The sequence below is a fragment of the Notolepis coatsorum genome (genome assembly GCF_963971535.1).
Source record: "Notolepis coatsorum genome assembly, chromosome: 10".
NCBI lineage: Eukaryota > Metazoa > Chordata > Actinopteri > Aulopiformes > Paralepididae > Notolepis > Notolepis coatsorum.
In genome coordinates this window covers 5,148,701-5,173,934 of record NC_140174.1, presented here as the reverse complement: position 1 = coordinate 5,173,934, position 25,234 = coordinate 5,148,701, and the positions used below count along the sequence as shown (strand labels likewise).

General features: G+C 42.9%; 1 protein-coding gene and 1 long non-coding RNA gene across 2 annotated transcripts in view; one reads left to right on the top strand and one right to left on the bottom strand.

Annotated features, from left to right (window-relative positions):
- Positions 1–1,401: 1,401 nt before the first annotated feature.
- The window catches only part of LOC311235006 (uncharacterized protein), a gene marked incomplete at its 5' end in the record, with an annotated part of 67,250 nt that continues 43,417 nt past the window's right edge, over positions 1,402–25,234 (bottom strand). Inside the window, one exon of the mRNA XM_084322316.1 lies at positions 1,402–3,164. Coding sequence (XP_084178442.1) covers positions 1,488–3,164 — 1,677 coding nt within the window. The 3' untranslated portion in view covers positions 1,402–1,487. The remainder of the gene's footprint in view (positions 3,165–25,234) is intronic.
- On the top strand, positions 17,139–19,450 carry LOC311235790. Its single transcript, XR_014620164.1, has 3 exons — positions 17,139–17,173; positions 17,665–17,727; positions 19,408–19,450. It is a non-coding gene; the product is annotated as an uncharacterized lncRNA (long non-coding RNA).

Sequence of the window (25,234 nt, the reverse complement as noted above, 5' to 3'; positions counted from 1 at the left end):
CTATACATTGCCCTTTATATTTCATGGGTAACTCATTTTATGATTAATTACTTTATACTTATTAAATGTTTATATGAAAATATGTACAGTCACCTTATACAGTTATTCTTTCCCTAATTTAACACAAATAATTGACTCTTGGAACTATTTAATTATGCATCATATTGAAACAGAAAGGTTATCTGACGTATTCCACCAAAAATGTTTGCAAACATAGTAAAACTGATCTATATTACGATTTACAATAGGTTCAGAAAGTTCCAAATATCTTATGTTCCATATACAGATCAAGGTAGACTTAGTATGGAGTACTGTATTGCACAGGATAAACTTATATTTATAATTATAGCTACAATATATATTGTAACGGGAGTAGACATAAGATAGAGTTAGCTATATTTGTACCGGGAATAGACTTAGCAGTTATTTGTATATTTATAACAGGGTGGGCTGTACATACACACATATTTGTATTATTGATACTAGTGTAGAGTATACTTATGTTTCTATGAACTCTAACTCGTTTCATTTGAACAATATTGAATTTCACTGGTAATGTTAGATTTAGACTGAATTTCTCGTGTAGCACATGGAAATAGTGAGTTCAAGTCAATTCCTTTGCGTTTTGTTCAAAGTTCTATATTGAGGTTCAGTCGGTGAAACGGCAAGTTTCAAGCAAATATCCACACGGGTCCTTCTGGGTTTAGATGTCCACGTTTATTTAGTAAGAATACAAGAACAAAAGACAAAATGCACAATATTCAATGAATGGTCATTCTTCCTAAGCCAGCTCCTATCTAGGTCTGTCTCACTCAAAGTCTGCCACCAGAAGAACAACTCTCTCTCTCTCTCTCTCTCCTTGAGCTCTTCTGATAACGCAGATGGGTCTGTTCTAAAACAAGATAGTTGCATTTACAACTGACCCATGCCCCACACATCCTGGCTGTGGGTTCAACCGAAGGCCTTGAAGATAGAAGAGTGTCCCGTATGAAGTGTCCCGGCTGCCCAGAGACAAGAGGTGAGGGAGAAGGTTATAGGCTGAATCCACCTCCTCCATGGAGGTCCGGCCCCCACATTGTTACCAACCCCCCCTGGAACAGAGAGAGGAGGGACAGACCCAAATCCCACAGTAATGACCAAAATGACCAAAGGTGATAAAATACTAATACACAATGGTTGCATATTGTTGTCCAGCCTACCCGGAGTATGAAAATAAAGATTTTGACTCCCCTGCATGCAAAGGGACAGAAGTATTGAAGATAGGAATCAAATATGTGAATATGCAAAGATCTAATCAAACAAACTTTACCCCGGTAGGCAAGAAACTAGAAACAAAGAAAAACAGTGTATGTGTGTGTCCCTCAGAACAATGATAGAGTGACTGAGTGAATGTAACTCCTAATTACCTCATCTTTCACAACTCAGCATCTTCAAGATCAATTTAAACCCCAAACCCTGGGTAGAGGAGCTGTGAACGTCACTGATCTCTACTTCAGCTCACAAAACTCAGCCTTCGCAGGGTATGAATGAAGCCAAAGTCCAGGATAGAGGGGCTGAGTGAATGTGGTGTTGACTCTGTGCAGGAGGGTCATGGTGTCAGAGACGCTGTAGAAGGACAGAGTACCTGCCCTGTGATCCAGGTACACTCCTATTCTGGAGGACCGGGGGCCCGGTACTGTGATCCTCTTGTTATTGTGTCTGAAGAGGTAATCACCTGGAGGACTGCAATCTAAAGCCCAGGATTTAGAATTTAATCCAAATACACTCTTCTCCTCAGAGTCTGTTCTACTAATGTCTTTGTAGGAGGCTGCTACATAAACCCATCCACTCCACTCCACCTCCCAGTAACAGCGTCCAGTCAGACCTTCTCTACCCAGAACCTGACGCCATTCAATGAATCTTTCTGGGTGATCAGGATATGACTGTTCTTGCTGCATCCATGTTGCTTTTCTGTTCCCCTCAGACAAAGACAGACGTGTGTGTGTTGTGTTTGGGTCCAGTGTGATCTGAGAGGAATATTGTAAGAAGTCAGCTCTGGTCTTGGGCTCTGGTGGCAGTAAAACATCAACAGTATTCACTGTTGTTGAGATTCTCGGCCACTGCTCTTTCAGAACATCCTCTAGTTTGTCTCTCAGCTCAGACACGACCTCGGTCACATCTGCAAAGTACAGGAGAGGAAGGACACTGATGCTGGGTAAGTCTGTAGACTCACTGGGACTGGAGAGGGGGGGGTAACTCTGTAGAAAGTGGATGTGGTCCTCTGTGTGTGAGAGCTGCTCCAGCTCAGTGTCTCTCCTCCTCAGGTCCGCTATCTCCTGCTCCAGTCTCTTCTGCAATTCTTCAGCCTGAGTCACTGTGGTCCTCTGTTGGGCTCTGATGACCTTCTTCAGCTCAGAGCGCCTCGTCTCCAAGGAGCGTATCAGCTCAGTAAAGATTCTCTCACCGTCCTCCACTGCTTTATCAGCAGAGCGATTGAGAGAATCAACAGCCTGTTGGGCCTCTTTGAGTTGCTTCCCTCTCCCCTGGACTCTCTGGTGGATTTTCTGCTGACTCATGCCAAGCTCTTTCTGTCTCTCCGTCCTTTCTGCTGCAGCTGAGACTGTATCGTGGCCTTTATGTTCATCCATGGAACACAAATAACAGATGCACTGCTGATCAGTACGACAGAAAACATCCAGAATCCTGTCATGACGAGAGCAGATGTTCTCCTGAAGCCGTGTGGAGGCTTTGACCAGCTTGTGTTTCTTAAAGGTATCAGATTGATAGTGAGGCTGGAGGTGAGTTTCACAGTAAGAAGCCAGACATAACAGGCAGGACTTGAGGGCTTTCTGCTTTCTCCCAGTGCAGACATCACAGGCCACGTCTCCAGGTCCAGCATAACAGTGATCAGGAGGAGCAGCTTGGAGTCCTGTCTTCATTAGTTGTTCTATCACTTCAGCCAGCATGTTGTTTTTCTTCAGAATAGGCCTCGGAGTAAAGGTCTCCCTGCACTGGGGACATGTGTAGATCCCCTTCTGATCACCGTGATCCCAGCAGTCTGTAATACAGCCCAAACAGTAGCTGTGTCCACAGGGAATAGTTACCGGATCCTTCAGTAGATCCAGACAGAGAGAACAGCAGAACTGGTCCCGGTCCAGATCAACTCCTTGCTGCGCCATTTTATTCTACAAAGACAACGACACTCTAAGTTTTGTTTTCTCAGGAAGAGTGATCGTGTGGGTGGTGGGAGGTGCTTCCTGGTTATAGAGTGAACTCTGATCGTGTGGGTGGTGGGAGGTGCTTCCTGGTTACAGTTGTCCAGGGGAGGAGTCGCTTTAAAGAGACAGTGTCTATTTGACTGTGATTCATAGATAGAAGATGTTTTTTTTTACTTAGTTCAGGACTTTCTATCGTCATTAACTACCTCTAATTAGTGTCAATTATAACCCACTAAAACTCATAAGCACAAAGAGAGACATAGAGAAAATGGTAGACATACTCAATAATATTTCTCTCTCTCTCTCTCTCTCTCTCTCTCTCTCTCTCTCTCTCTCTCTCTCTCTCACACACACATTTCTTCAATGTTGTGACAGACAGACAGACAGACAGACAGACACACACACATACTTACCATAAATGGTAAGGCAAACATACTGTGCTTCTCAGAAACTAAGCTTGACGATTCTGTAAAAGATCCAGAGATAGAGATTGAGAACTACTCAATAATCAGGAATGATAGAAACAAACATGGAGGTGGTGTCTGTGTGTACATACACAAGGACACCAAATTCATCAACAGAAATGACCTGAATCATAAATCAATTGAAACTGTATGGGTGGAAATCCTATTCGAAAGGGCGAAATCCCTACTGGTTGGCACAGTCTACAGGCCGCCAAATCATAGTGGCTTTTATGATACACTGGATGGGTGTTTAGCTGGAGTTGAGGATGTAGACAAAATTCTTATTGGAGACTGGAACACGGATATGCAACGAAAAGATGCACCCGTCTTCAAGTCATTCAGTAGGTTTTGTGATCTGCACGGCCTCAGCCAGCTAATCACCCAACCCACACGTGTATGTGAATCAACTCAGACTACCATTGACCTCATTCTGACCTCCGACAAGTCCAAGATCTCCAATAAAGGGGTTATAGCATGCGGGTTAAGTGATCATTATATGATATTCTGTACCCGCAAAAAACTAAAACAAAAGGCTGGCTGCCACAAAACAGTCACATCTAGAGACCTAAAAACCTACTCTAGCGAGGCCTTCAACCTTGAACTGGAGAGTCTGGACTGGTCAGATGAACTCAATGGTACACTGGTTGAAGAAACATGGCTTGGTTTCAAAACCAAATTCTCAACAATACTAAACGACATGGCCCCCCTAAGAACCACCAGGGTAAAAAATCGCGCTGAGCCGTGGATGCACTCCGAAATACTGGCCGCTATGAAAACCAGAGACAAAAAATGCTCTGAGTTTCGTAAAAGTCAGTCAAAGCTTACTAAAAGCACGAGCAGTGAACTCCAAGCCCACGTGACTGAACTCAAACTAGAAAGAAACAGACTAAGAAACGACGTAAACTCCATGATCAAAACTGCAAAAAAGAATTTCATCAATGACAAAACTGAGGAAAACAAAAACAAACCACGTGAACTTTGGAAATTACTCAATAATCAACTAGGATGCAGTAAAAAACTTAAAACCAGATTCTCAAACATAAACATAAAAACGGACAACACGCTCATCACAGACAAGCTGGATGTAGCCAATTACTTAAACATTTTCTTCACAAACATAGCCACAACACTGGTAATCAAACTACCCTCCCACTCAGGGCTTTATGGGGTAGAACACATAGTAGCTTACTACAAAAACCTAGGGGTCCGCAAGGACGACTTCAAGCTGGAAATGGTAACAACAGATGAGGTACTCAATAAACTGAGCGCCCTCCAACCTAACAAGGCCACTGGCCACGACAACATCCCTTCCAAATTCCTCAGAGACTCAGCAGCCGCCATCACCCCAATCATCACACACATAATAAACCTCTCCATAAAACAGGGACACGTCCCCAAGGACTTCAAAATTGCGAGGGTGACCCCTCTGCACAAAAAGGGCAGCAAATTAGACCCAGGCAACTACCGCCCTGTTTCTATTCTCACCTCCATCTCGAAAGTCATGGAAAAAATAGTCTACGAACAGGTTGAAAAGTACCTAGCGGAAAAAAATCTAATCTACGAATTCCAATCTGGCTTCAGAACATCCCACTCCACTGACACATGCCTTCTCTATTTGAATGACCACATCAAACAAGAGGTGGACGCAGGCAAATACTGCGGCATGGTCATGCTGGACCTACAAAAGGCCTTTGACACGGTCAATCACTCCATTCTGATTGACAAGCTAAAAGCAATTGGTTTTGATAGTCTATCAGTGAGCTGGATGCAATCCTACCTTGAGGGGAGGGAACAGATGGTGGAGGTAAACGGTACCCTATCCCCCCCCCTCACAGTGAGCTGTGGTGTTCCACAAGGAAGCATACTAGACCGCTACTGTTCCTAATTTATGCAAATGACATGTCGTCAGCTTGTGACTGCAACTTGTTCCTGTTTGCGGACGACTCAGCCCTGCTGGTCTCTGACAAGAACAAGTTACAGGTTGAAAAAACCCTCAGCTCGGAACTAGGCAGAATCTGCATATGGCTCGCTGATAACAAACTATCATTACACATGGGCAAAACAGAGTCCATTCTCTTCGGTTCAAATAACAAACTCAGCAAGACCGACGGCTTCTCAGTTACAGTGGGTGACAATATTGTCACAAGGAAAGATGAAATTACCTACCTGGGTTCCATCCTAGAGGCTAATCTCTCCTGTGACAAAATGGCATCCAATGTAATAAAAAAAGTCAACCAACGAACTCGATTCTTGTACCGGATCTCCTCTCTGGTAAACAAGAATACCCTGAAGACTCTGGCAGGAGCACTCATTCAGGGGTACTACGACTATGCTTGCACCTCATGGTACCAAAGCACCTCAAAGGCGCTAAAAACAAAATTACAAACATCTCAAAACAAACTGGTCAGACTACTGCTTGACCTTACTCCTAGAACCCACCTCACCCCTGCCCACTTTGACAACCTAGGATGGCTTAGAGTAGACGACAGAGTACAGCAACTTGCAATGGGCCTGGTCTACAAGATACACTATACGACTAAGGTACCCATGTACATGTCAAAATACTTCCCAAAGGTCAGTGAATACCACAACCACTACACCAGAGGAAGCTCAACAAATCATGTTAAACCCAGATTCGGCTCAAACAAGGGACTAAACACGTTTTGCAATTATGCCACATCAATGTGGAACTCCCTACCCAAAGCTGTAAAGGAATGCGAATCCCTACCCACATTCAAAACCGCTCTTAAAGAGCACCTACGGGAGGCTGCAATTCGAAACTGGCCACCGTAAATGCCCAAATCAGTATTCCTACCAGAGAATGTGAACTCGGTGCCGGACCCTAGAATATTATGGATGTCGGTAAAGGGAATGATCAAGGATTTCACGGATAGCTTTTCATCTAAAATACGCAAGAATCGATGATCAAAACTGGCGGAATTAGAAACGCTCTACTCTACATTATTTACTTATTTACAATATAACGACTCGGCTCAACTGGAATCTCAAGTTAATTTACTAAAAATAGAGATTAACGCCATTTACAGACAACAATCTGAAGTACAAATACGTAGCACAAGACAACAGCATTACTCTCAAGGTTCCAAACCAAGTCACCTACTAGCTACGCGATTAAGAGTTAACGCAAAATTTGCAGATATAACCTCCATTAAAGCACAACAAGGACTTGTAACAGACACCAAAAAAATAAATACGACATTCAAAGAATTCTACTCCAACTTGTATAAATCAGAAACGACCTTTGATCAAAACAAAATGGACACAATATCTTAATCAAATTAACCTCCCCAAACTTTCAGAGGATGATGCTAAACAGTTAGAAACACCAATCACACTAGAGGAACTCAGGAAGTGAAATGCAAAGTGGTAGGGCTCCTGGAAGAGACGGTATCCCACCAGAAATGTACCTCTCATGTTGGGACATAATTGGACCCCTATTACTTAATATGATTTTATACTCAATCAAGGAGGGGAACTTTCATAAGAACGACAATATTGCACTCATAACAGTCCTCCTTAAAAAAGACAAAGACCCCACCGAGTGCGGTAGTTATAGACCCGTAAGCCTCCTCGGAACCGATATCAAACTGTTCTCTAAGGTATTAGCCATTAGACTTCAAAAGCATATGACGTCTTTAGTTCATCCGGATCAAACTGGCTTCATAAGAAACCGTTTGATCACTGACAACACAAGACGATTACTATACGTAATAGATGCCAGCAAGGACGACACCACACCCAAGGCGATGCTGTCCCTGGATGCAATGAAAGCTTTTGATAGGCTGGAATGGTCATATCTATGGGCAGTATTAGAAAGGATGGGGTTAGGAAAAGGATTCATTGATATGATTAAAGTATTATACAAAGACCCATCGGCCATGATTACAACAGGTATAATCACCTCCGGAATATTTCCAGTATCACGCTCTTCTAGACAGGGTTGCCCTCTTAGTCCCGGACTATTCGATTTATCACTAGAACCTTTAGCACAATATATAAGACAATCCCAACTCATAGAACCAATCGTAATCAAGGGCACACAACACAAAATTAGTCTATATGCGGACGACGTAATACTGTTCATGCAAAACCCTAACACCGCAATGCCTCATCTTCTCAAGTTGATTAACGACTTTGGCGACCTATCGGGATTTAAAATAAACTGGCCAAAGTCGGCTTTCCTTCCACTGAACGCCCCTGCAAAGAATACAAGTCTTCCAGAAGAAATACCAATGGTTAAACACTTTAGATGCTTGGGAGTTGAAGTATTCCCTACCATAAGCCAAACGGTGAAACACAATTACATAGAAATCCAAAATAAAATCAAATGCGACCTTGACAGGTGGTCAAAACTTAAAAACTCAGTACAGGCACGGGTTTCAATAGTTAAAATGGATGTCTTACCTAGAATCAACTTCATCAGCTCAATGCTTCCGTTACCCCCTCCAGATGGTTACTGGAAAAAATTACACTCTTCCGCATATAAATTTATTTGGAATAACAAACCACCATGTATAAAAAGATCCACCGCACAGAGAAACAAAGCCGACGGAGGGATGGCAATCCCAAATTTTTTCCACTATTTTAAGGCGTACACTTTAAGACCACTGACAACCTGGTTTGAACCCCAAGCATCAGTATCCTGGAGAAATTTAGAAGTAAATATAGTAGCACCACAGAGACTGTAGGACATAGTATACACCAAAATATCAATTAAGCAATGCAAACTGAAATTTGGCCCCATAATTACACATGCGATCCGGATATGGCGTGAAACACAAAAAAATATTCTAATCCACATAAATGGCATAATCATATTCCCTTATTCAATAACAATGCACTCCTGATTGATAAACGACCTATAAGATTCCCTAGATGGGAAAAGCAAGGCATACATACATTAGGAGATGTTTTCAACAAACAGGGTATTTGTAGTTATGAGGAAATAGAAAAAAAAATGTATCTCACCGATTCCACATATTATTTTTACGCACAGTTATTGGCATGTTTGAAGGCTCACGGTGTTCCATTAAGGATACCAATTGTACACCACAGATACCACAATTTTTTCTATGAAAGAGAGACATCGAGAGGTTTTGTATCAGATTTTTATCATCAATTACTAACGGCTTCGTATGAAACCCTCCACCTAGACTCTGTTTGGAGGAGGGATATACCAGACCTAGAAGAAGATTTTGACTGGCAAGAAGCCTGGGCAAATGTACGACTTGCATCAAGGAACCCGGACCATCAACAAATCAATCTTAACTATATTCATATGACATACTTGACTCCTATAAGACTGAACAGAATGGGTCTTAAACAAGACCCCAAATGCTCCTTATGTACAAATGGGGACAAGGGGACATTTATGCACATGTATTGGGAGTGGGACTGCCCACCAGTTAAGATATTCTGGAAAGAGGTGACCCAGCAATTATCAAATCTCTTAATTCTGAATATACCTGTACACCCCCCCTCTGTATTATTGCTGAATGATGTTTTTGAGTATGCAGTACCTATACAGCAAAAGAGATTGGTTCTATCTGGTATTACAGTGGCTAAAAAACTGATAGCATCACGATGGTTTCAACCGGAAAAAATTTGCCGAAAGGTCTGGATTCTTACATATCTCAATGTGATTTATCTAGAAATATCTACAGCAAGAATTTTGGGTCTCAATGAATCCAAAATGACAATGTGGTTAGAAGTGGTGGAGAGAATAAAAGCTAGCATTTAATGGTAATGTCTGGTTAGGAGTGAAGGATAATGGATGGATTATCCATTGGGGGGTCCAGGGCGGGGGGTGCGAGCAAGAGCATATGTGTGTAGGGGAATAGATAGCAGGTATTAGGGGTATATCTTGTACAAAACATTTATCCAAATGGTGAGTTAACTGATGTGCACTGTTTACAATGCTTGTATATCTAATCGTGTGTTGTCATGTTTGTTTATGTGTTTGTTTAAAAAATAATAAAAAAAAATAAAATACAAAAAAAAAAAATGCCCAAAACCCCCACCACCTCCTAATAGACACTCTCCTCCGCACCGCATGTATATATTCCCTCCCCGCCGTATGTATATTTCTCTCCCACCCACCCACCCCCTCCTAATGTACAGTCCCCTCCCCATCATATGTATATACTGTGAGGATTGGCCCATTCCCGCCACACGCTTCAAGGTACTGTGAAGAGGATTGGCTCATTGCCGCCACACGCTTCTAGGTCAATTACCAATTGCCGTCACGCACCTGTCGTTTGTTTGTAATCAGCGTTCCAGAGCCCTTCATATACTCGGGTCTTTTTGTCAATCGTTGTCGGGTCGTTTTGGATTACCACTGCTACTGCCTGTTCCCCCCGTTGTTGTGCCTCGTCTGTTTTTCTTCAGGACGTCTATGGAAGTCGCCGCTGTTGTGTATATCTATCATCCGTTGGAGCTGTGCCTCGTTGCCCGCTTTGCGCATTTGCGCTTTGGTGAGTTTTTGGAACGAACCTTTTGGATTCTCTGTTTTCTGTGTGTTTGGATAACACTGAAGATTTGCCGTTTTTGTTTTGTATTGGACTCAGCTAGACTTGTGTGTTGGTAACACTGAAGATTAAGTCACGTGGGATTGTACTGGGCTCAGCTAAACTTGTGTGTTGGTAACACTGAAGATTAAGTCACGTGTGATTATACTGGACTCAGCTAAGGAGGACTGGACTGCCTCTGTATTCCGTTGGCTTGTTTATTGACCACTCTCTCTCTCTCTCCGTTCCTCCCCGAGTTGGATCCTGGAGTAGCTGCAGAGCCGCAGAGGCAGTGGCGCTACGCCGCTTCACCATCTCAATACCGGGACGATCTGCAGAGCCGCAGACAACTCTGCCAAGAACATTCTCCCCTTTGTTGTTTTATTGTTATTTCGCTCATTCCTGTTTCAGAAATAAATACGCCCTAGTCTTTGGCTAACTCTGAACTACCTGTCTGTGCCGTGCTGTTGGGGTCGGGGTCGGTTTCAAACCATAACATACTCTGTCAGGATCTAGGGGTAACAGTACTGTATATTTGAATACCGTTTATGTCACAAATGTATCAGTACTAAAGACCTATATGTCCCTATGCCATAAATGTCATGTATGTTGTGTATGTCATAAATGTCTATATGAATTGAAAATGGGGGACCCTGATGTAAACAAGACAAACGTCTTCCTCAGGTCTGCATCCCCTTAACAATTGTATGTATTGAGCCGTACTGTATTGTACCCATTCTGCAATCTGTTAAATAAAGTTTTCATTCATCCTTCTGGGTTTAGATGTCCACGTTTATCTAGTAAGAATAAAAGAACAAAAGACAAAATGCACAATATTCAATGAATGATCATTCTTCCTAAACCAGCTCCTATCTAGGTCTGTCTCCCTCAAAGTCGGCCACCAGAAGAACTCTCTCTCTCTCTCTCTCTCTCTCTCTCTCTCTCTCTCTCTCTCTCTCTCTCTCTCTCTCTCCTTGAGCTCTTCTGATAACGCAGATGGGTCTGTTCTGAAACTAAATAGTTGCATTTACGACTGACCCATGCCTCACACATCCTGGCTGTGGGTTCAACCGAAGGCCTTGAAGATAGAAGAGTGTCCCGTATGAAATGTCCCGGCTGCCCAGAGATAAGCGATGAGAGGGAAAAGGTTATAGGCAGAATCAACCTCCACATGGAGGTCCGGCCCCCACATTGTTACCAACCTCCCCTGGAACAGAGAGAGGAGGGACAGACCCAAATCCCACAGTACCCAGGTGGCCAGCATACTCGGCCCAATTCCGGCTACCGGTCGGCACACTCGGCATATGTCCGGCACGGCACGCCAACGATGAGCCGGATCTGGCGCGGTAATGGTTGCCGGGGCAGAGCCGACTCGCGCTCGCCAAAGATAAACCGGCTCTGGCCCGGCAATGGTTGCCGGGGCAGAGCCGACTCGGGCTCGCCAAAGATTAACCGGCTCTGGCCCGGCTCGGCTTGCCGTGCCAGAGCCGACTCGGGCTCGCCAAAGATAAACCGGCTCTGGCACGGCAATGGTTGCCGAAGCAGAGCCGACTCGGGCTCACCAAAGATAAACCGGCTCTGGCCCGGCTCGGCTTGCCGTGCCAGAGCCGACTCGGGCTCGCCAAAGATAAACCGGCTCTGGCACGGCAATGGTTGCCGAAGCAGAGCCGACTCGGGCTCACCAAAGATAAACCGGCTCTGGCCCGGCTCGGCTTGCCGTGCCAGAGCCGACTCGGGCTCGCCAAAGATAAACCGGCTCTGGCACGGCAATGGTTGCCGGGGCAGAGCCGACTCGGGCTCGCCAAAGATAAACCGGCTCTGGCTCGGCAATGGTTTGCGGCGTCGTTTCTTGCGCTAGCCTCTTGTTAGCCAGCATTAGCCTTAATAGCTTTGAGCTAAGGATCTTTGCTGATGCATAAAGTATTGTTTATAGTGCATTTCTTGCCACCTTATAGCATTTGTACATTTGTATGACCGTCTATAATGCTCCCGTTAGGTTTTTCCGGACGTTTTGGTAATGATTTTCACTATAAAATCATATTTCTAAATGACAGGAAGTTGATAAACTGGCCGGAATAGCTTTGAGCTAACGGATCTTTGCCGATGCATTCCATTCTAAACGTAACGTTAGTTGTTCAAAACATTACCCGTCTATATAATTTGTTCCTCAACGCTATATAGACGGGTCATGTTTTGTAAACTAACGTTATGTTTAGAATGGAATGAATACATGGGTCGGGAAAGATAGTTAGCTCAAAGCTAATCCGGAAGGACAGCTAACAGTAGCTACTGTCTAACTGTGATGCATTTTCTGTTTGCAGTCCAATGTTCACCAAAACACACACCCACACACTTATAATTTGTTCCTCAACGTTATATAGACAGGTCATGTTTTGTAAACTAACGTTATGTTTAGAATGGAATGAATACATGGGTCGGGAAAGATAGTTAGCTCAAAGCTAATCCGGAAGGACAGCTAACAGTAGCTACTGTCTAACTGTGATGCATTTTCTGTTTGCAGTCCAATGTTCACCAAAACACACACCCACACACTTATAATTTGTTCCTCAACGTTATATAGACAGGTCATGTTTTGTAAACTAACGTTATGTTTAGAATGGAATGAATACATGGGTCGGGAAAGATAGTTAGCTCAAAGCTAATCCGGCCTGTTTAACCACTAGCTTCTGTTAGCTAATGCTGGCTGAGCAAGGAAACTAACAGTAAGCGTTTTTACATGAAATACAGCCCAAAAACCCTGCTGACAAACGTTTGCTTATTAAATACATTCTATACTATAATAATACAAACGTTTCATTGCCTCTCTGTGACGACAAAGTTGTTTAAATAAGGGGAGAAAAGTAGCTAAAACCAATGTATTTGGATGGGACAGGAAGTGCTATTGGCAACCGGAAGTCAGCCGGAAGTCCCTATATTCAGGTTGTGCAAGTGGAGAATTATTTTAATGGCAACAAATAAATAATAATAATAAAATTAATAAATAAAATGTTAGAGGAGTGGAGGGGGGGGGCAGAGCGAGGTGGGTGTTAGAGGAGTGGAGGGGGGGCAGAGCCTCATAACATTAGCTGCACTCATAGGAGCCTGCATGTTGATGTAGCCTCATAAAGCTAACATTATAGCTGCACTCATAGGATGTTGATGTAGCCTCATAAAGCTAATATGCTGCACTCATAGGAGCGTGTTGATGTAGCCTCATAAAGCTAACAAGAGTATATGTAATACTGTGGTTATGGCCTCTATAGTTAGCAGCTCCCCAAGCTAACACAACATGGACCGCAGCTCCCCAAGCTAACACAACACAGACTGCAGCTCCCCAATCTAACACAACACAGACTGCAGCTCCCCAAGCTAACACAAGCTAACACAACATGGACCGCAGCTCCCCAAGCTAACACAAGCTAACACAACACAGACTGCAGCTCCCCAAGCTAACACAAGTTAACACAACATGGACCGCAGCTCCCCAAGCTAACACAACATGGACCGCAGCTCCCCAAGCTAACACAAGCTAACACAACACAGACTGCAGCTCCCCAAGCTAACACAAGCTAACACAACATGGACCGCAGCTCCCCAAGCTAACAGAAGCTAACACAACACAGACTGCAGCTCCCCAAGCTAACACAAGCTAACACAACACAGACTGCAGCTCCCCAAGCTAACACAAGCTAACACAACATGGACTGCAGCTCCCCAAGCTAACACAAGCTAACACAACACAGACTGCAGCTCCCCAAGCTAACACAAGCTAACACAACACAGACTGCAGCTCCCCAAGCTAACACAAGCTAACACAACACAGACTGCAGCTCCCCAAGCTAACACAAGCTAACACAACATGGACTGCAGCTCCCCAAGCTAACACAAGATAACACAACACAGACTGCAGCTCCCCAAGCTAACACAAGCTAACACAACACAGACTGCAGCTCCCCAAGCTAACACAAGCTAACACAACATGGACTGCAGCTCCCCAAGCTAACAGAAGCTAACACAACACAGACTGCAGCTCCCCAAGCTAACAGAAGCTAACACAACACAGACTGCAGCTCCCCAAGCTAACACAAGCTAACACAACACAGACTGCAGCTCCCCAAGCTAACACAAGCTAACACAACATGGACTGCAGCTCCCCAAGCTAACACAAGCTAACACAACACAGACTGCAGCTCCCCAAGCTAACACAAGCTAACACAACATGGACTGCAGCTCCCCAAGCTAACACAAGCTAACACAACACAGACTGCAGCTCCCCAAGCTAACACAAGCTAACACAACACAGACTGCAGCTCCCCAAGCTAACACAAGCTAACACAACACAGACTGCAGCTCCCCAAGCTAACACAAGCTAACACAACACAGGTCATTTGGACATTCTTTCGATGCCATTATGAATGACTAGCAATCTGTCGGAGTCGATGAGAGCTTTCATTTATGTCATTTAGTCATTTATTCAAAATGCCATTCCAGAATCCGTTCATATGATACAGTTTTAGTTCAATTCTGCACTAATGCCAACTGTTTAACATGAGTATGCAACAAGTTCATACTGGCTGCATATCTGTTCTACTGTCTATCTAGAAGCTCATACTGGCTGCATATCTCTTCTACTGTCTTATCTAGAAGCTCATACTGGCTGCATATCTCTTCTACTGTCTTATCTAGAAGCTCATACTGGCTGCATATCTCTTCTACTGTCTTATCTAGAAGCTCATCTGGCTGCATATCTCTTCTACTGTCTTATCTAGAAGCTCATACTGGCTGCATATCTCTTCTACTGTCTTATCTAGAAGCTCATCTGGCTGCATATCTCTTCTACTGTCTTATCTAGAAGCTCATACTGGCTGCATATCTGTTCTACTGTATCTAGAAGCTCATACTGGCTGCATATCTGTTCTACTGTCTCTAGAAGATCATACTGGCTGCATATCTGTTCTACTGTATCTAGAAGCTCATACTGGCTGCATATCTGTTCTACTGTCTCTAGAAGATCATACTGGCTGCATATCTGTTCTACTGTCTTAGAAGCTCATACTGGCTGCATATCTCTTCTACTGTCTTATCTAGAAGCTCATACTGGCTGCATATCTCTTCTACTGTCTTATCTAGAAGCTCATACTGGCTGCATATCTGTTCTACTGTATCTAGAAGCTCATACTGGCTGCATATCTGTTCTACTGTCTCTAGAAGATCATACTGGCTGCATATCTGTTCTACTGTCTCTATATAGAAGATCATACTGGCTGCATATCTGTTCTACTGTATCTAGAAGCTCATACTGGCTGCATATCTCTTCTACTGTCTTATATAGAAGCTCATACTGGCTGCATATCTCTTCTACTGTCTGTCTAGAAGCTCATACTGGCTGCATATCTGTTCTACTGTCTCTAGAAGATCATACTGGCTGCATATCTGTTCTACTGTCTCTATATAGAAGATCATACTGGCTGCATATCTGTTCTACTGTATCTAGAAGCTCATACTGGCTGCATATCTCTTCTACTGTCTTATCTAGAAGCTCATACTGGCTGCATATCTCTTCTACTGTCTGTCTAGAAGCTCATACTGGCTGCATATCCTTTCTACTGTATCTAGAAGCTCATTGGTTTGTAAATTGACTAGATTTTCTAGAGATTTTTAGTTTTTAATTGTATGTTTTGTAATCTGTATCTGTCGTTACCAGTTAGTCGTGTTACTTTGCTCGTATTCACTGTTCTGGTGGTTCTAGTTGTACGCCTGGATCTGGTGTTCTTTGACCGTGTCCTATATGCCCTGTAAATAATATGTACAGATACCGAGATGTCACAAATATGTTACCTGTTACCTGTTTATTGCACAATGTTTTTTTTTTATTGGATTCTATTATATGTTGTACCACGTATTGCACATCGTTGCGGGCAAGACCACCCGCATTTCATTGTATACTTGTATGCCGTGACAATTAAAACTCTTGACTTGACTTGACTTGACTTGACTTGACTTGACCCTGCTACACAATTCATCTCAAAACAAACTGGTCAGACTACATGCTTGACCTTACTCCTAGAACCCACCTCGCCCCTGCCCACGTGACAACGGCTTAGAGTAGACGACAGAGTGCAGCAACTTGCAATGGGCCTGTCTACAAGATACACTATACACGATCAAGGTACCCATATATGTGTACATATCAAAATACTTCCCAAAGGTCAGTGAATACCACGACCACAACACCATAGAGGGAGCTCCACAAATCATGTTAAACCCAGATTCGGCTCAAACAGGAACACGTTTCGCAATTATGCCACATCAATGTGGAACGCCCTACCCAAAGCTGTAAAGGAATGTGAATCACTACCCACTTTCAAAACCACTCTCAAAGAACACCTACGGGAGACTGCAATTCGAAACTGGCCCCTGTAAATGTCCTAACCCAACCCAATGTACAGTCAATTACCAAACATGGTTTTGTCAATATTCCAATGTACAGTTGCTTGTGCAGTTGTACAGTGTCCAGTGTCCACCCCTACCCAACCCCCCCACCCCACCCACCCCCCCACCTATAATGTACGTTTTCATAAATGTATTGCCGTATATCCTGATGAATTGAAAATGGGGGACCCTAATGCAAGACGAAAGTCTTTCTCTGGTCTGCATCCCCTTAACAATTGTGTGTATTGAGCTGTACTGTATTGTACCCATTCTGCAATCTGTTAATAAAGTTTTCAATCCATCAATCAAAACCGTGGTCAGTCTGTGCGGAGAAACAAGGATCCGAGCATGGTTGCCAGATCGGATTAACAATATCCGAACCGCCCATTATTATCAAAGGCCTGTCAGATGAAGGCGGACTCTCAAATCTGGCAACACTGATGCGTTGCATTGTGGGGGATCCCGGTTTGAAATTTGAATTGAAGCGCGTTACAGAAGAGTCTGCACCACGTCGTGGCTCGTGAGCATTGCAACTGTTGCATCTTCTCCTCAGGTAATTGTGTGCAACACATATATTTTATTATTTATAAGTAATGCGTGCCGCTGATATAAATGAGTGCTGTTTAGTCTGTGTTTTCAGTGAATACTGTAACGTTATTAGCTCGATATTATGAAACTGGCGGGGTAAACTACCGGAGCTGCTAACTGGCTAACGGTATGACTAGCTAACGTTGCTATACTGTACCCGGAGCTGATAGCGTTATGACTATGAGAGCTAACTTTTGTTAGCTTGGGGAGCTGTGGTCTGTGTTGTATTAGCTTGTGTTAGCTTGGGGAGCTGCGGTCTGTGTTGTGTTAGCTTGTGGAGCTGCGGTCTGTGTTGTGTTAGCTTGGGGAGCTGTGTTCCGTGTTGTATTAGCTTGTGTTAGCTTGGGGAGCTTACACAAGCTACGCTGTAACACGCAACACTTTGATGAATATTGTTACTCAGCTGATAGAGTTGTAATAAAATATATAATTTCATTGTTGCAAATACTGTTACAGTGCTGGATCTCATCAATGAGATGAACGCAGAAGACGGCTCAAGAACAACTACTTCAAGTGGTCGTAAGTGATGTATACATTTTTTTTATTGTGTGTGTGACTGTGTATGTATATATAATATATACTTTTTAATCTGGGACATCATTTCAAAGAGTCATCCTGTAATGCCCTCTCTCCCCCTCTCTCTCTCTCTCTCTCTCTCTCTCTCTCTCTATATGGGTAACGCATGTATTCCTGGTAACCTGCCCCATTTCTAAGCCATATAACCCAGGACGTTATACGAACAACATTAAAATCTTTTCTCATGTCAAGAATGATTGTTATAGATGCCAAATAATTCACCTTTAAAAAAAAAAAATCATGTAATGAGGGATGGCGGACCTCTAAAGTTGACCTAAGTTACCGGGAATACCAATTCACTATCTCCTCCAATTTAAGAGAGAATTAAAATGTTTTGGTTGTTTTGTAGGGATATCATCATCATGTAACATAATACCATAGTTCTCCCCGAGTTATCTCAAGATAATTCAAATTTAGCTGAATCTGAAGGAAAAATCCGGGTATGGGATATGAGTCAACATAGTTCATGACCTTCAATTGATAACAAACATAAAAGGCTTAATTTTCATGGCAGATGCATGATATGTTTTGGGCATGATCTTGGCACCCCAATGAACAACCAAAATGAGTTTCGTCTTTTGTGGCCAATTATTTGAGGAGATAATTACGTTTCACATTGATCCCAGGTTACCGCGAATACCTATCCTCACAATTCCAGATAAACACTTAAATCTCCTATTTTACTAAAGATTGGTGAGATTTTATTTTTGGAAATCATAACAGCAATAATAAGGGTTAGGTGTAAACCAGAATTACTAGAATGTGTTGTGTTTTGTCTGTTAAAATGAGCAAAAACAAGGAAAGGGTATTCCCAGTAACTTAAAAACAAGTGCAAAAAATACAGTTCTAGAACAAGTATTTTAATTTTTTCTATATTCAAGAAAGTGGAAAGGAACCCAACATTTTCAATTGTCTGCACACAATCGTTGTTTTGTTATTCACCACCATGCCCCTAGTCAGTCTACACCACCATGCCCCTAGTCAGTCTACACCACCACCATGCCCCTAGTCAGTCTACACCACCATGCCCCTAGTCAGTCTACACCACCACCATGCCCCTAGTCAGTCTACACCACCACCATGCCCCTAGTCAGTCTACACCAGCAACCTGCGCCTAGTCAGTCTACACCACCATGCCCCTAGTCAGTCTACACCACCATGCCCCTAGTCAGTCTACACCACCACCATGCCCCTAGTCAGTCTACACCACCACCATGCCCCTAGTCAGTCTACACCACCACCATGCCCCTAGTCAGTCTACACCACCATGCCCCTAGTCAGTCTACACCACCATGCCCCTAGTCGGTCTACACCAACCTGCCCCTAGTCAGATATGCTTACTTTTGGTTAGGCCTCCAAATTAAGATAATCTGGACAAACCTGTCAGATTTTCTGATTTATATGTAGACCGGTTTGAGTTTATTGTAGTGATGTTACTGTGTTTCCAAATCTCAGATATTAACTTGTTAAGTGTTTGTTTTTTTACAGTATGTAAAACCCTACTGTCATGCACTAATAAACTAACCTACGCTGTAACACGCAACACTTTGATGAATATTGTTACTCAGCTGATAGAGTTGTAATAAAATATATAATTTCATTGTTGCAAATATACTGTTACAGTGCTGGATCTCATCAATGAGATGAACGCAGAAGACGGCTCAAGAACAACTACTTCAAGTGGTCGTAAGTGATGTATAATTTTTTTTATTGTGTGTGTGACTGTGTATATATAATATATACTTTTTAATCTGGGACATCATTTTCAAAGAGTCATCCTGTAATGCCTTCTCTATCTCTCTCTCTCCCAAGACGGTCAAGATCTACCAAGTCTTCAAGATCTTCATGCTTGTAAGTGATGTATATGGCCTTAGACTATCTACTAACGTATTCTCGCTCTCTCTAGGTTCATGGCCACTAATGACTTCAGACCTTCAGAAGGACAGTATGCTGGATGAGGAAGGTCTTGGCCATGCTGCGATGGCTCCTAGAAGACAAGAACGGAGAGGTGCTGGACCTGGCTGTCAAATGGTTTGTAATGCTACAGTATATTGTATGTAGATGTGCATGACATCGACTAAATTAGAGGTCCTAGATATGCAAAATAATATTGAGAATCACTGGCCTTAGACTATCTACTAACGTATTCTCGCTCTCTCTCTTTAGGTTCATGGCCACTAATGACTTCAGAGCTTCAGAAGGACAGTATGCGTGTAGCTTGTTGCCAGCGGAAGAGTGCAAGAATGCTTCCGCATTCGTCACCGCACGCCAGTACGGTAATGCGCCTTTCCTTTCGCCCCGCTCAGACAAATGCATGTAGTACATTGCAACACAACGCAGCATTTCCGCGTACATTGCAACGAATCACTTGGAGTTTGAAAGTGATATCAGAAGAAACTACTCAACCTCGGCTGTCTTTAACTAGCAGGACGCTAGTGGGCTAGTCGCTAAAATATATATCGTTTTATATATAATTGTACCAACACAGATATTAGGCAGTACACACATTGTCCTGCAATACATACAGTGAATGCACAGCTACATTCGCCATATATTTCTATCGCTGCTGCGGTCTACAGTGAAATGCAATATTATTATTATTGTAAAGATTATCATTACAATCGCAGCCTGGAGAGGCAATGTTACAAGTGTACGAGGGTTGTGTGCAAAGAGCACAGCCTCTCAATTTGCACAACGTGCACAAAATAATAATTGTAATCTTTACAATAATAATAATATTGCATTTCACTGTAGACCGCAGCAGCGATAGAAATATATGGCGAATGTAGCTGTGCATTCACTGTACATGTATTGCAGGACAATGTGTGTACTGCCTAATATCTGTGTTGGTACAATTATATATAAAACGATATATATTTGAGCGACTAGCCCACTAGCGTGAAGGGGCTCCTTTCCTCAGAGCAGCCCGCTTGTATCACCACGCTCGGCGCTGCTGCGATGGTGCAGGAGGTTGCCTCGCTAGTGGGCTAGTCGCTAAAATATATAATTGTACCAACACAGATATTAGGCAGTACACACATTGTCCTGCAATACATGTACAGTGAATGCACAGCTACATTCGCCATATATTTCTATCGCTGCTGCGGTCTACAGTGAAATGCAATATTATTATTATTGTAAAGATCATTACAATTATTATTTTGTGCACGTTGTGCAAATTGAGAGGCTGTGCTCTTTGCACACAACCCTCGTACACTTGTAACATTGCCTCCAGGCTGCGATTGTAATGATAATCTTTACAATAATAATAATAATAATATTGCATTTCACTGTAGACCGCAGCAGCGATAGAAATATATGGCGAATGTAGCTGTGCATTCACTGTACATGTATTGCAGGACAATGTGTGTACTGCCTAATATCTGTGTTGGTACAATTATATATTTTAGCGACTAGCCCACTAGCGTCCTGCTAGTTAAAGACAGCCGCGGAAATGCTGCGTTGTGTTGCAATGTACTACATGCATTTGTCTGAGCGGGGCGAAAGGAAAGGCGCATTACCGTACTGGCGTGCGGTGACGAATGCGGAAGCATTCTTGCACTCTTCCGCTGGCAATAAGTTACACGCGGACAGTATGCTGGATGAGGAAGGTCTTGGCCATGCTGCGATGGCTCCTAGAGGACAAGAACGGAGGTGCAGGACCTGGCTGTCAAATGGTTTGTAATGCTACAGTATAAATTATTGTATTACATCACACTCACCATCAATGACTACACCATCACCCCCTCCCCCCTAGTCCGCAACCTCGGTGTCATCCTCGACCCCACCCTCTCATTTGACCCCATGTCCGCTCCATTGTCAAAACTTCATATTTTCACCTCCGCAACATTGCCAAAATCCGTCACTGCCTCTACCCCCTGCTGCTGAATCCCTCATACACGCCTTCATCTTTTCCCTCCTGGACTACTGTAACTCCCTCCTCACTGGCATCACCTCCCGCTCCCTCCATAAACTGCAGATGGTCCAAAACTCAGTTGCCCGCCTCCTCACTAACACCCGGTCCCGCGAACACATCACTCCTGTCCTCCACTCCCTCCACTGGCTCCCGATCAAGGAACGCATTAACTTCAAAACACTACTCCTCACCTTCAAAGCCATCCATAGCCTGGCCTCACCCTGGTCTTAAACTTTTTACACCAAGAGAACAGTGGGGAGAGAATATATACATATGATGGGGAGAGAATATATACATACAGTGGGGAGGAGACTGTACATTAGGAGGGGGTGGTTGGGAGAGAAATATACATATAATAGACAGTCTCCTCCCCACCGTATGTATATATTCTCTCCCCACCATATGTATATTTCTCTCCCACCCACCCCCTCCTAATGTACAGTCTCCTCCCCACCGTATGTATATATTCTCTCCCCACCATATGTATATATTCTCTCCCCACCATATGTATATTTCTCTCCCACCCCCTCCTAATGTACAGTCTTCTCCCCACCGTATGTATATATTCTCTCCCCACCATATGTATTTTCTCTCCCACCCACCCACCCCCTCCTAATGTACAGTCTCCTCCCCACCGTATGTATATATTCTCTCCCCACCATATGTATATATTCTCTCCCCACCATATGTATATTTCTCTCCCACCCCCTCGTAATGTACAGTCTCCTCCCCACCGTATGTATATATTCTCTCCCACCCCCTCCTAATGTACAGTCTCCTCCCCACCGTATGTATATATTCTCTCCCCACCGTATGTATATTTCTCTCCCACCCACCCCCTCCTAATGTACAGTCTCCTCCCCACCGTATGTATATATTTTCTCCCACCCCCTCCTAATGTACAGTCTCCTCCCCACCATATGTATATATTCTCTCCCCACCGTATGTATATTTCTCTCCCACCCACCCCCTCCTAATGTACAGTCTCCTCCCCACCGTATGTATATTCTCTCCCCAACGTATGTATATATACCGCCATCTTTCTCCCGGGTTGGTGTGATCACATGACTGACAAAGCCGTGCAGTGATAGGCCAGAAGTCAATTCGATTGCATCCAGGCTCGGTTGCTTATCCTGTCTGGGTAGCCCGGATGATGGTTTTTTACATCGAATTTTATACACCGCAATTATGCATCGAATTTTTTACATTGAATTTTATTATACATTCGAATTTTTTACATTGAATTTTTATTTCACATAGGTAAATTCGGAGCAAAAAAATTCAGATACATGATTTTCAAAGTAATTATTTTCAATGCTATAAATTCGGTGTCTGAAAAAATTCAGATACATTTTTCAAAGTAATTATTTTCAATGCTATAAATTCGGTGTCTGAAAAAAATTCAGATACATGTTTTCAAAGTAATTATTTTCAATGCTATAAATTCGGTGTCTGAAAAAATTCAGATACATGTTTTCAAAGTAATTATTTTCAATGCTATAAATTCGGTGTCTGATAAAATTCAAAAATCAGATACATGTTTTCAAAGTAATTATTTTCAATGCTATAAATTTGGTGTCTGAAAAAATTCAGATACATGTTTTCAAAGTAATTATTTTCAATGCTATAAATTCAATTCGGATACATGTTTTCAAAGTAATTATTTTCTTTTTTTTTAAACTTAAATTTTTTATTAACAGTTATTTAGACAGACAGCACTTACAAAAAATAAATAAGAAAAAATGAAGACTAGCATCACAATAAAAACAAAAAGAAAAAACAGTGCACATAAATATTTACATGGGTATCACATGGTTAGTTGTCTGGTTCCCCTACTGTTGTTTTCTAGGTATTTGATACAAAGGCTGATTGTGTATCTCCCTTAAACAGTCATAAACAGGTAATTCCTACTCAAAGACAATAAATGCTGACTAAGGTTTGTATGTGTGATCTGGGTCCAGAGACCCTCCTTGAGTTTCTTTCTTCCCTTCTCCTTCGTCCTTTCTTTTTTTTTTCTCTTGTTTATTAACTTTCACTTTGCCTTTTGTTTCACCCATACACAAACCACATCATCCCTGAATATTTAATATCACACCGTTAAACAGACATAAATAATAAGGTATAAAAGCATTCAGCACTTGTAATATCCCAAAAACAAAATAGAAAATATTAACTAAAGTACAGGTGTGTGACATGGGTTCATAGACCCTGCTTGAACATCTTTCCTCCTTTACCCTTCGCTCTCTTGTGTTGCATTTGGTTCTTCCTCTGTGATGTCGTTCTCGTTCCTTTTATAATCCTCCCACTTTCCCCATCTTTCCCCAAATTTCTCTTCCTGTAACCTCAGCATGTGTGTTATCCTTTCCATATCCTGTATTTCTTCCACTATTCCTACCCATTTTTCTATTGTCGGTGGGTCTTCCTTATACCACAGTCTCGTTATTGCTTTTCTGGCCGCTATCAACATTATCTTTATTAAATATTTGTCCCCCCCTTGTATTCCCTCGTGTGTCAGGTCTCCTAAGTAAAGCACCAGTCCTGTTTGTGGTATCCCGTATCCTAATATTCTGATCATTGCTTCCCCTATCTCCTCCCAATACCCCTTCAGCTTCTGACATCCCCAGAATATGTGCGTGTGATTTGCCCCCTCCTTCCCACACATCCTCCAGCATGCTTTTTGTGTTGGTGCATATTTTCCCTTCAGCTCTGGGGTTATAAAGAATCTGATTATGTTTTTCCATCCAAATTCTTTCCATATTCTCGATCCTGTTGTTGAATGTTGTACCTCGCATATGTTCCCCCATTCCTTCCCTGTTATTTCTATCTCTAGCTCTCTCTCCCATTTCTCCCTTATGTAATCGGTCGTGTGTCCCTTGCTGGTCATTATAGCCCGGTATATTGCTGATATTACTCTTCCTTGCCCCCCTTCGTATGCCCATACTATCATCTTTATTATTCCATTCTGTTCCTCGTCTTTGGCCCCCCTTATTTCTTTGTTGTAGTAGTCTCTAACCTGTAGATATCTGAAGTGGTCCCTGTTTTCTAGTCCAAATTTCTCCTTTAATTTTTGTAGTGTCTGCATTTCTCCCTTCTCTATCATTTTGCATATTGCTGTTGCCCCCCCCCTCTCCCACCTTCTGAATCCATGGTCTAACCTCCCTGGTTTGAATCTCTTGTCATGTGCTACCCATCTCAGGACCCCTGACTGCTTCTCCAATTTGTGTGTTTTTACTACTCTGTTCCATATGGTCAAGGTGCATTTGGTGATTGGATCTAATAGTCCCTCTTTTTCTTTAAATAGTTCCCTATCCCCCACCAGAGCTTGTACCTTGTATCCCTCCCCTTCTTTTTCAATGTCTTTCCATCTTGCCTCATATCTGTCGTTACACCAGCACGTCACTGCTCTCAGTTGTGCTGCATAGTAATAATCTTGTAGGCTGGGTACTGCCATCCCTCCCTCTTCCTTTGGTATAGTTGTAGTGTTTTATATCTGACCCGTGGTCTTCTCCCCGCCCATATGAACCTCGATATCAG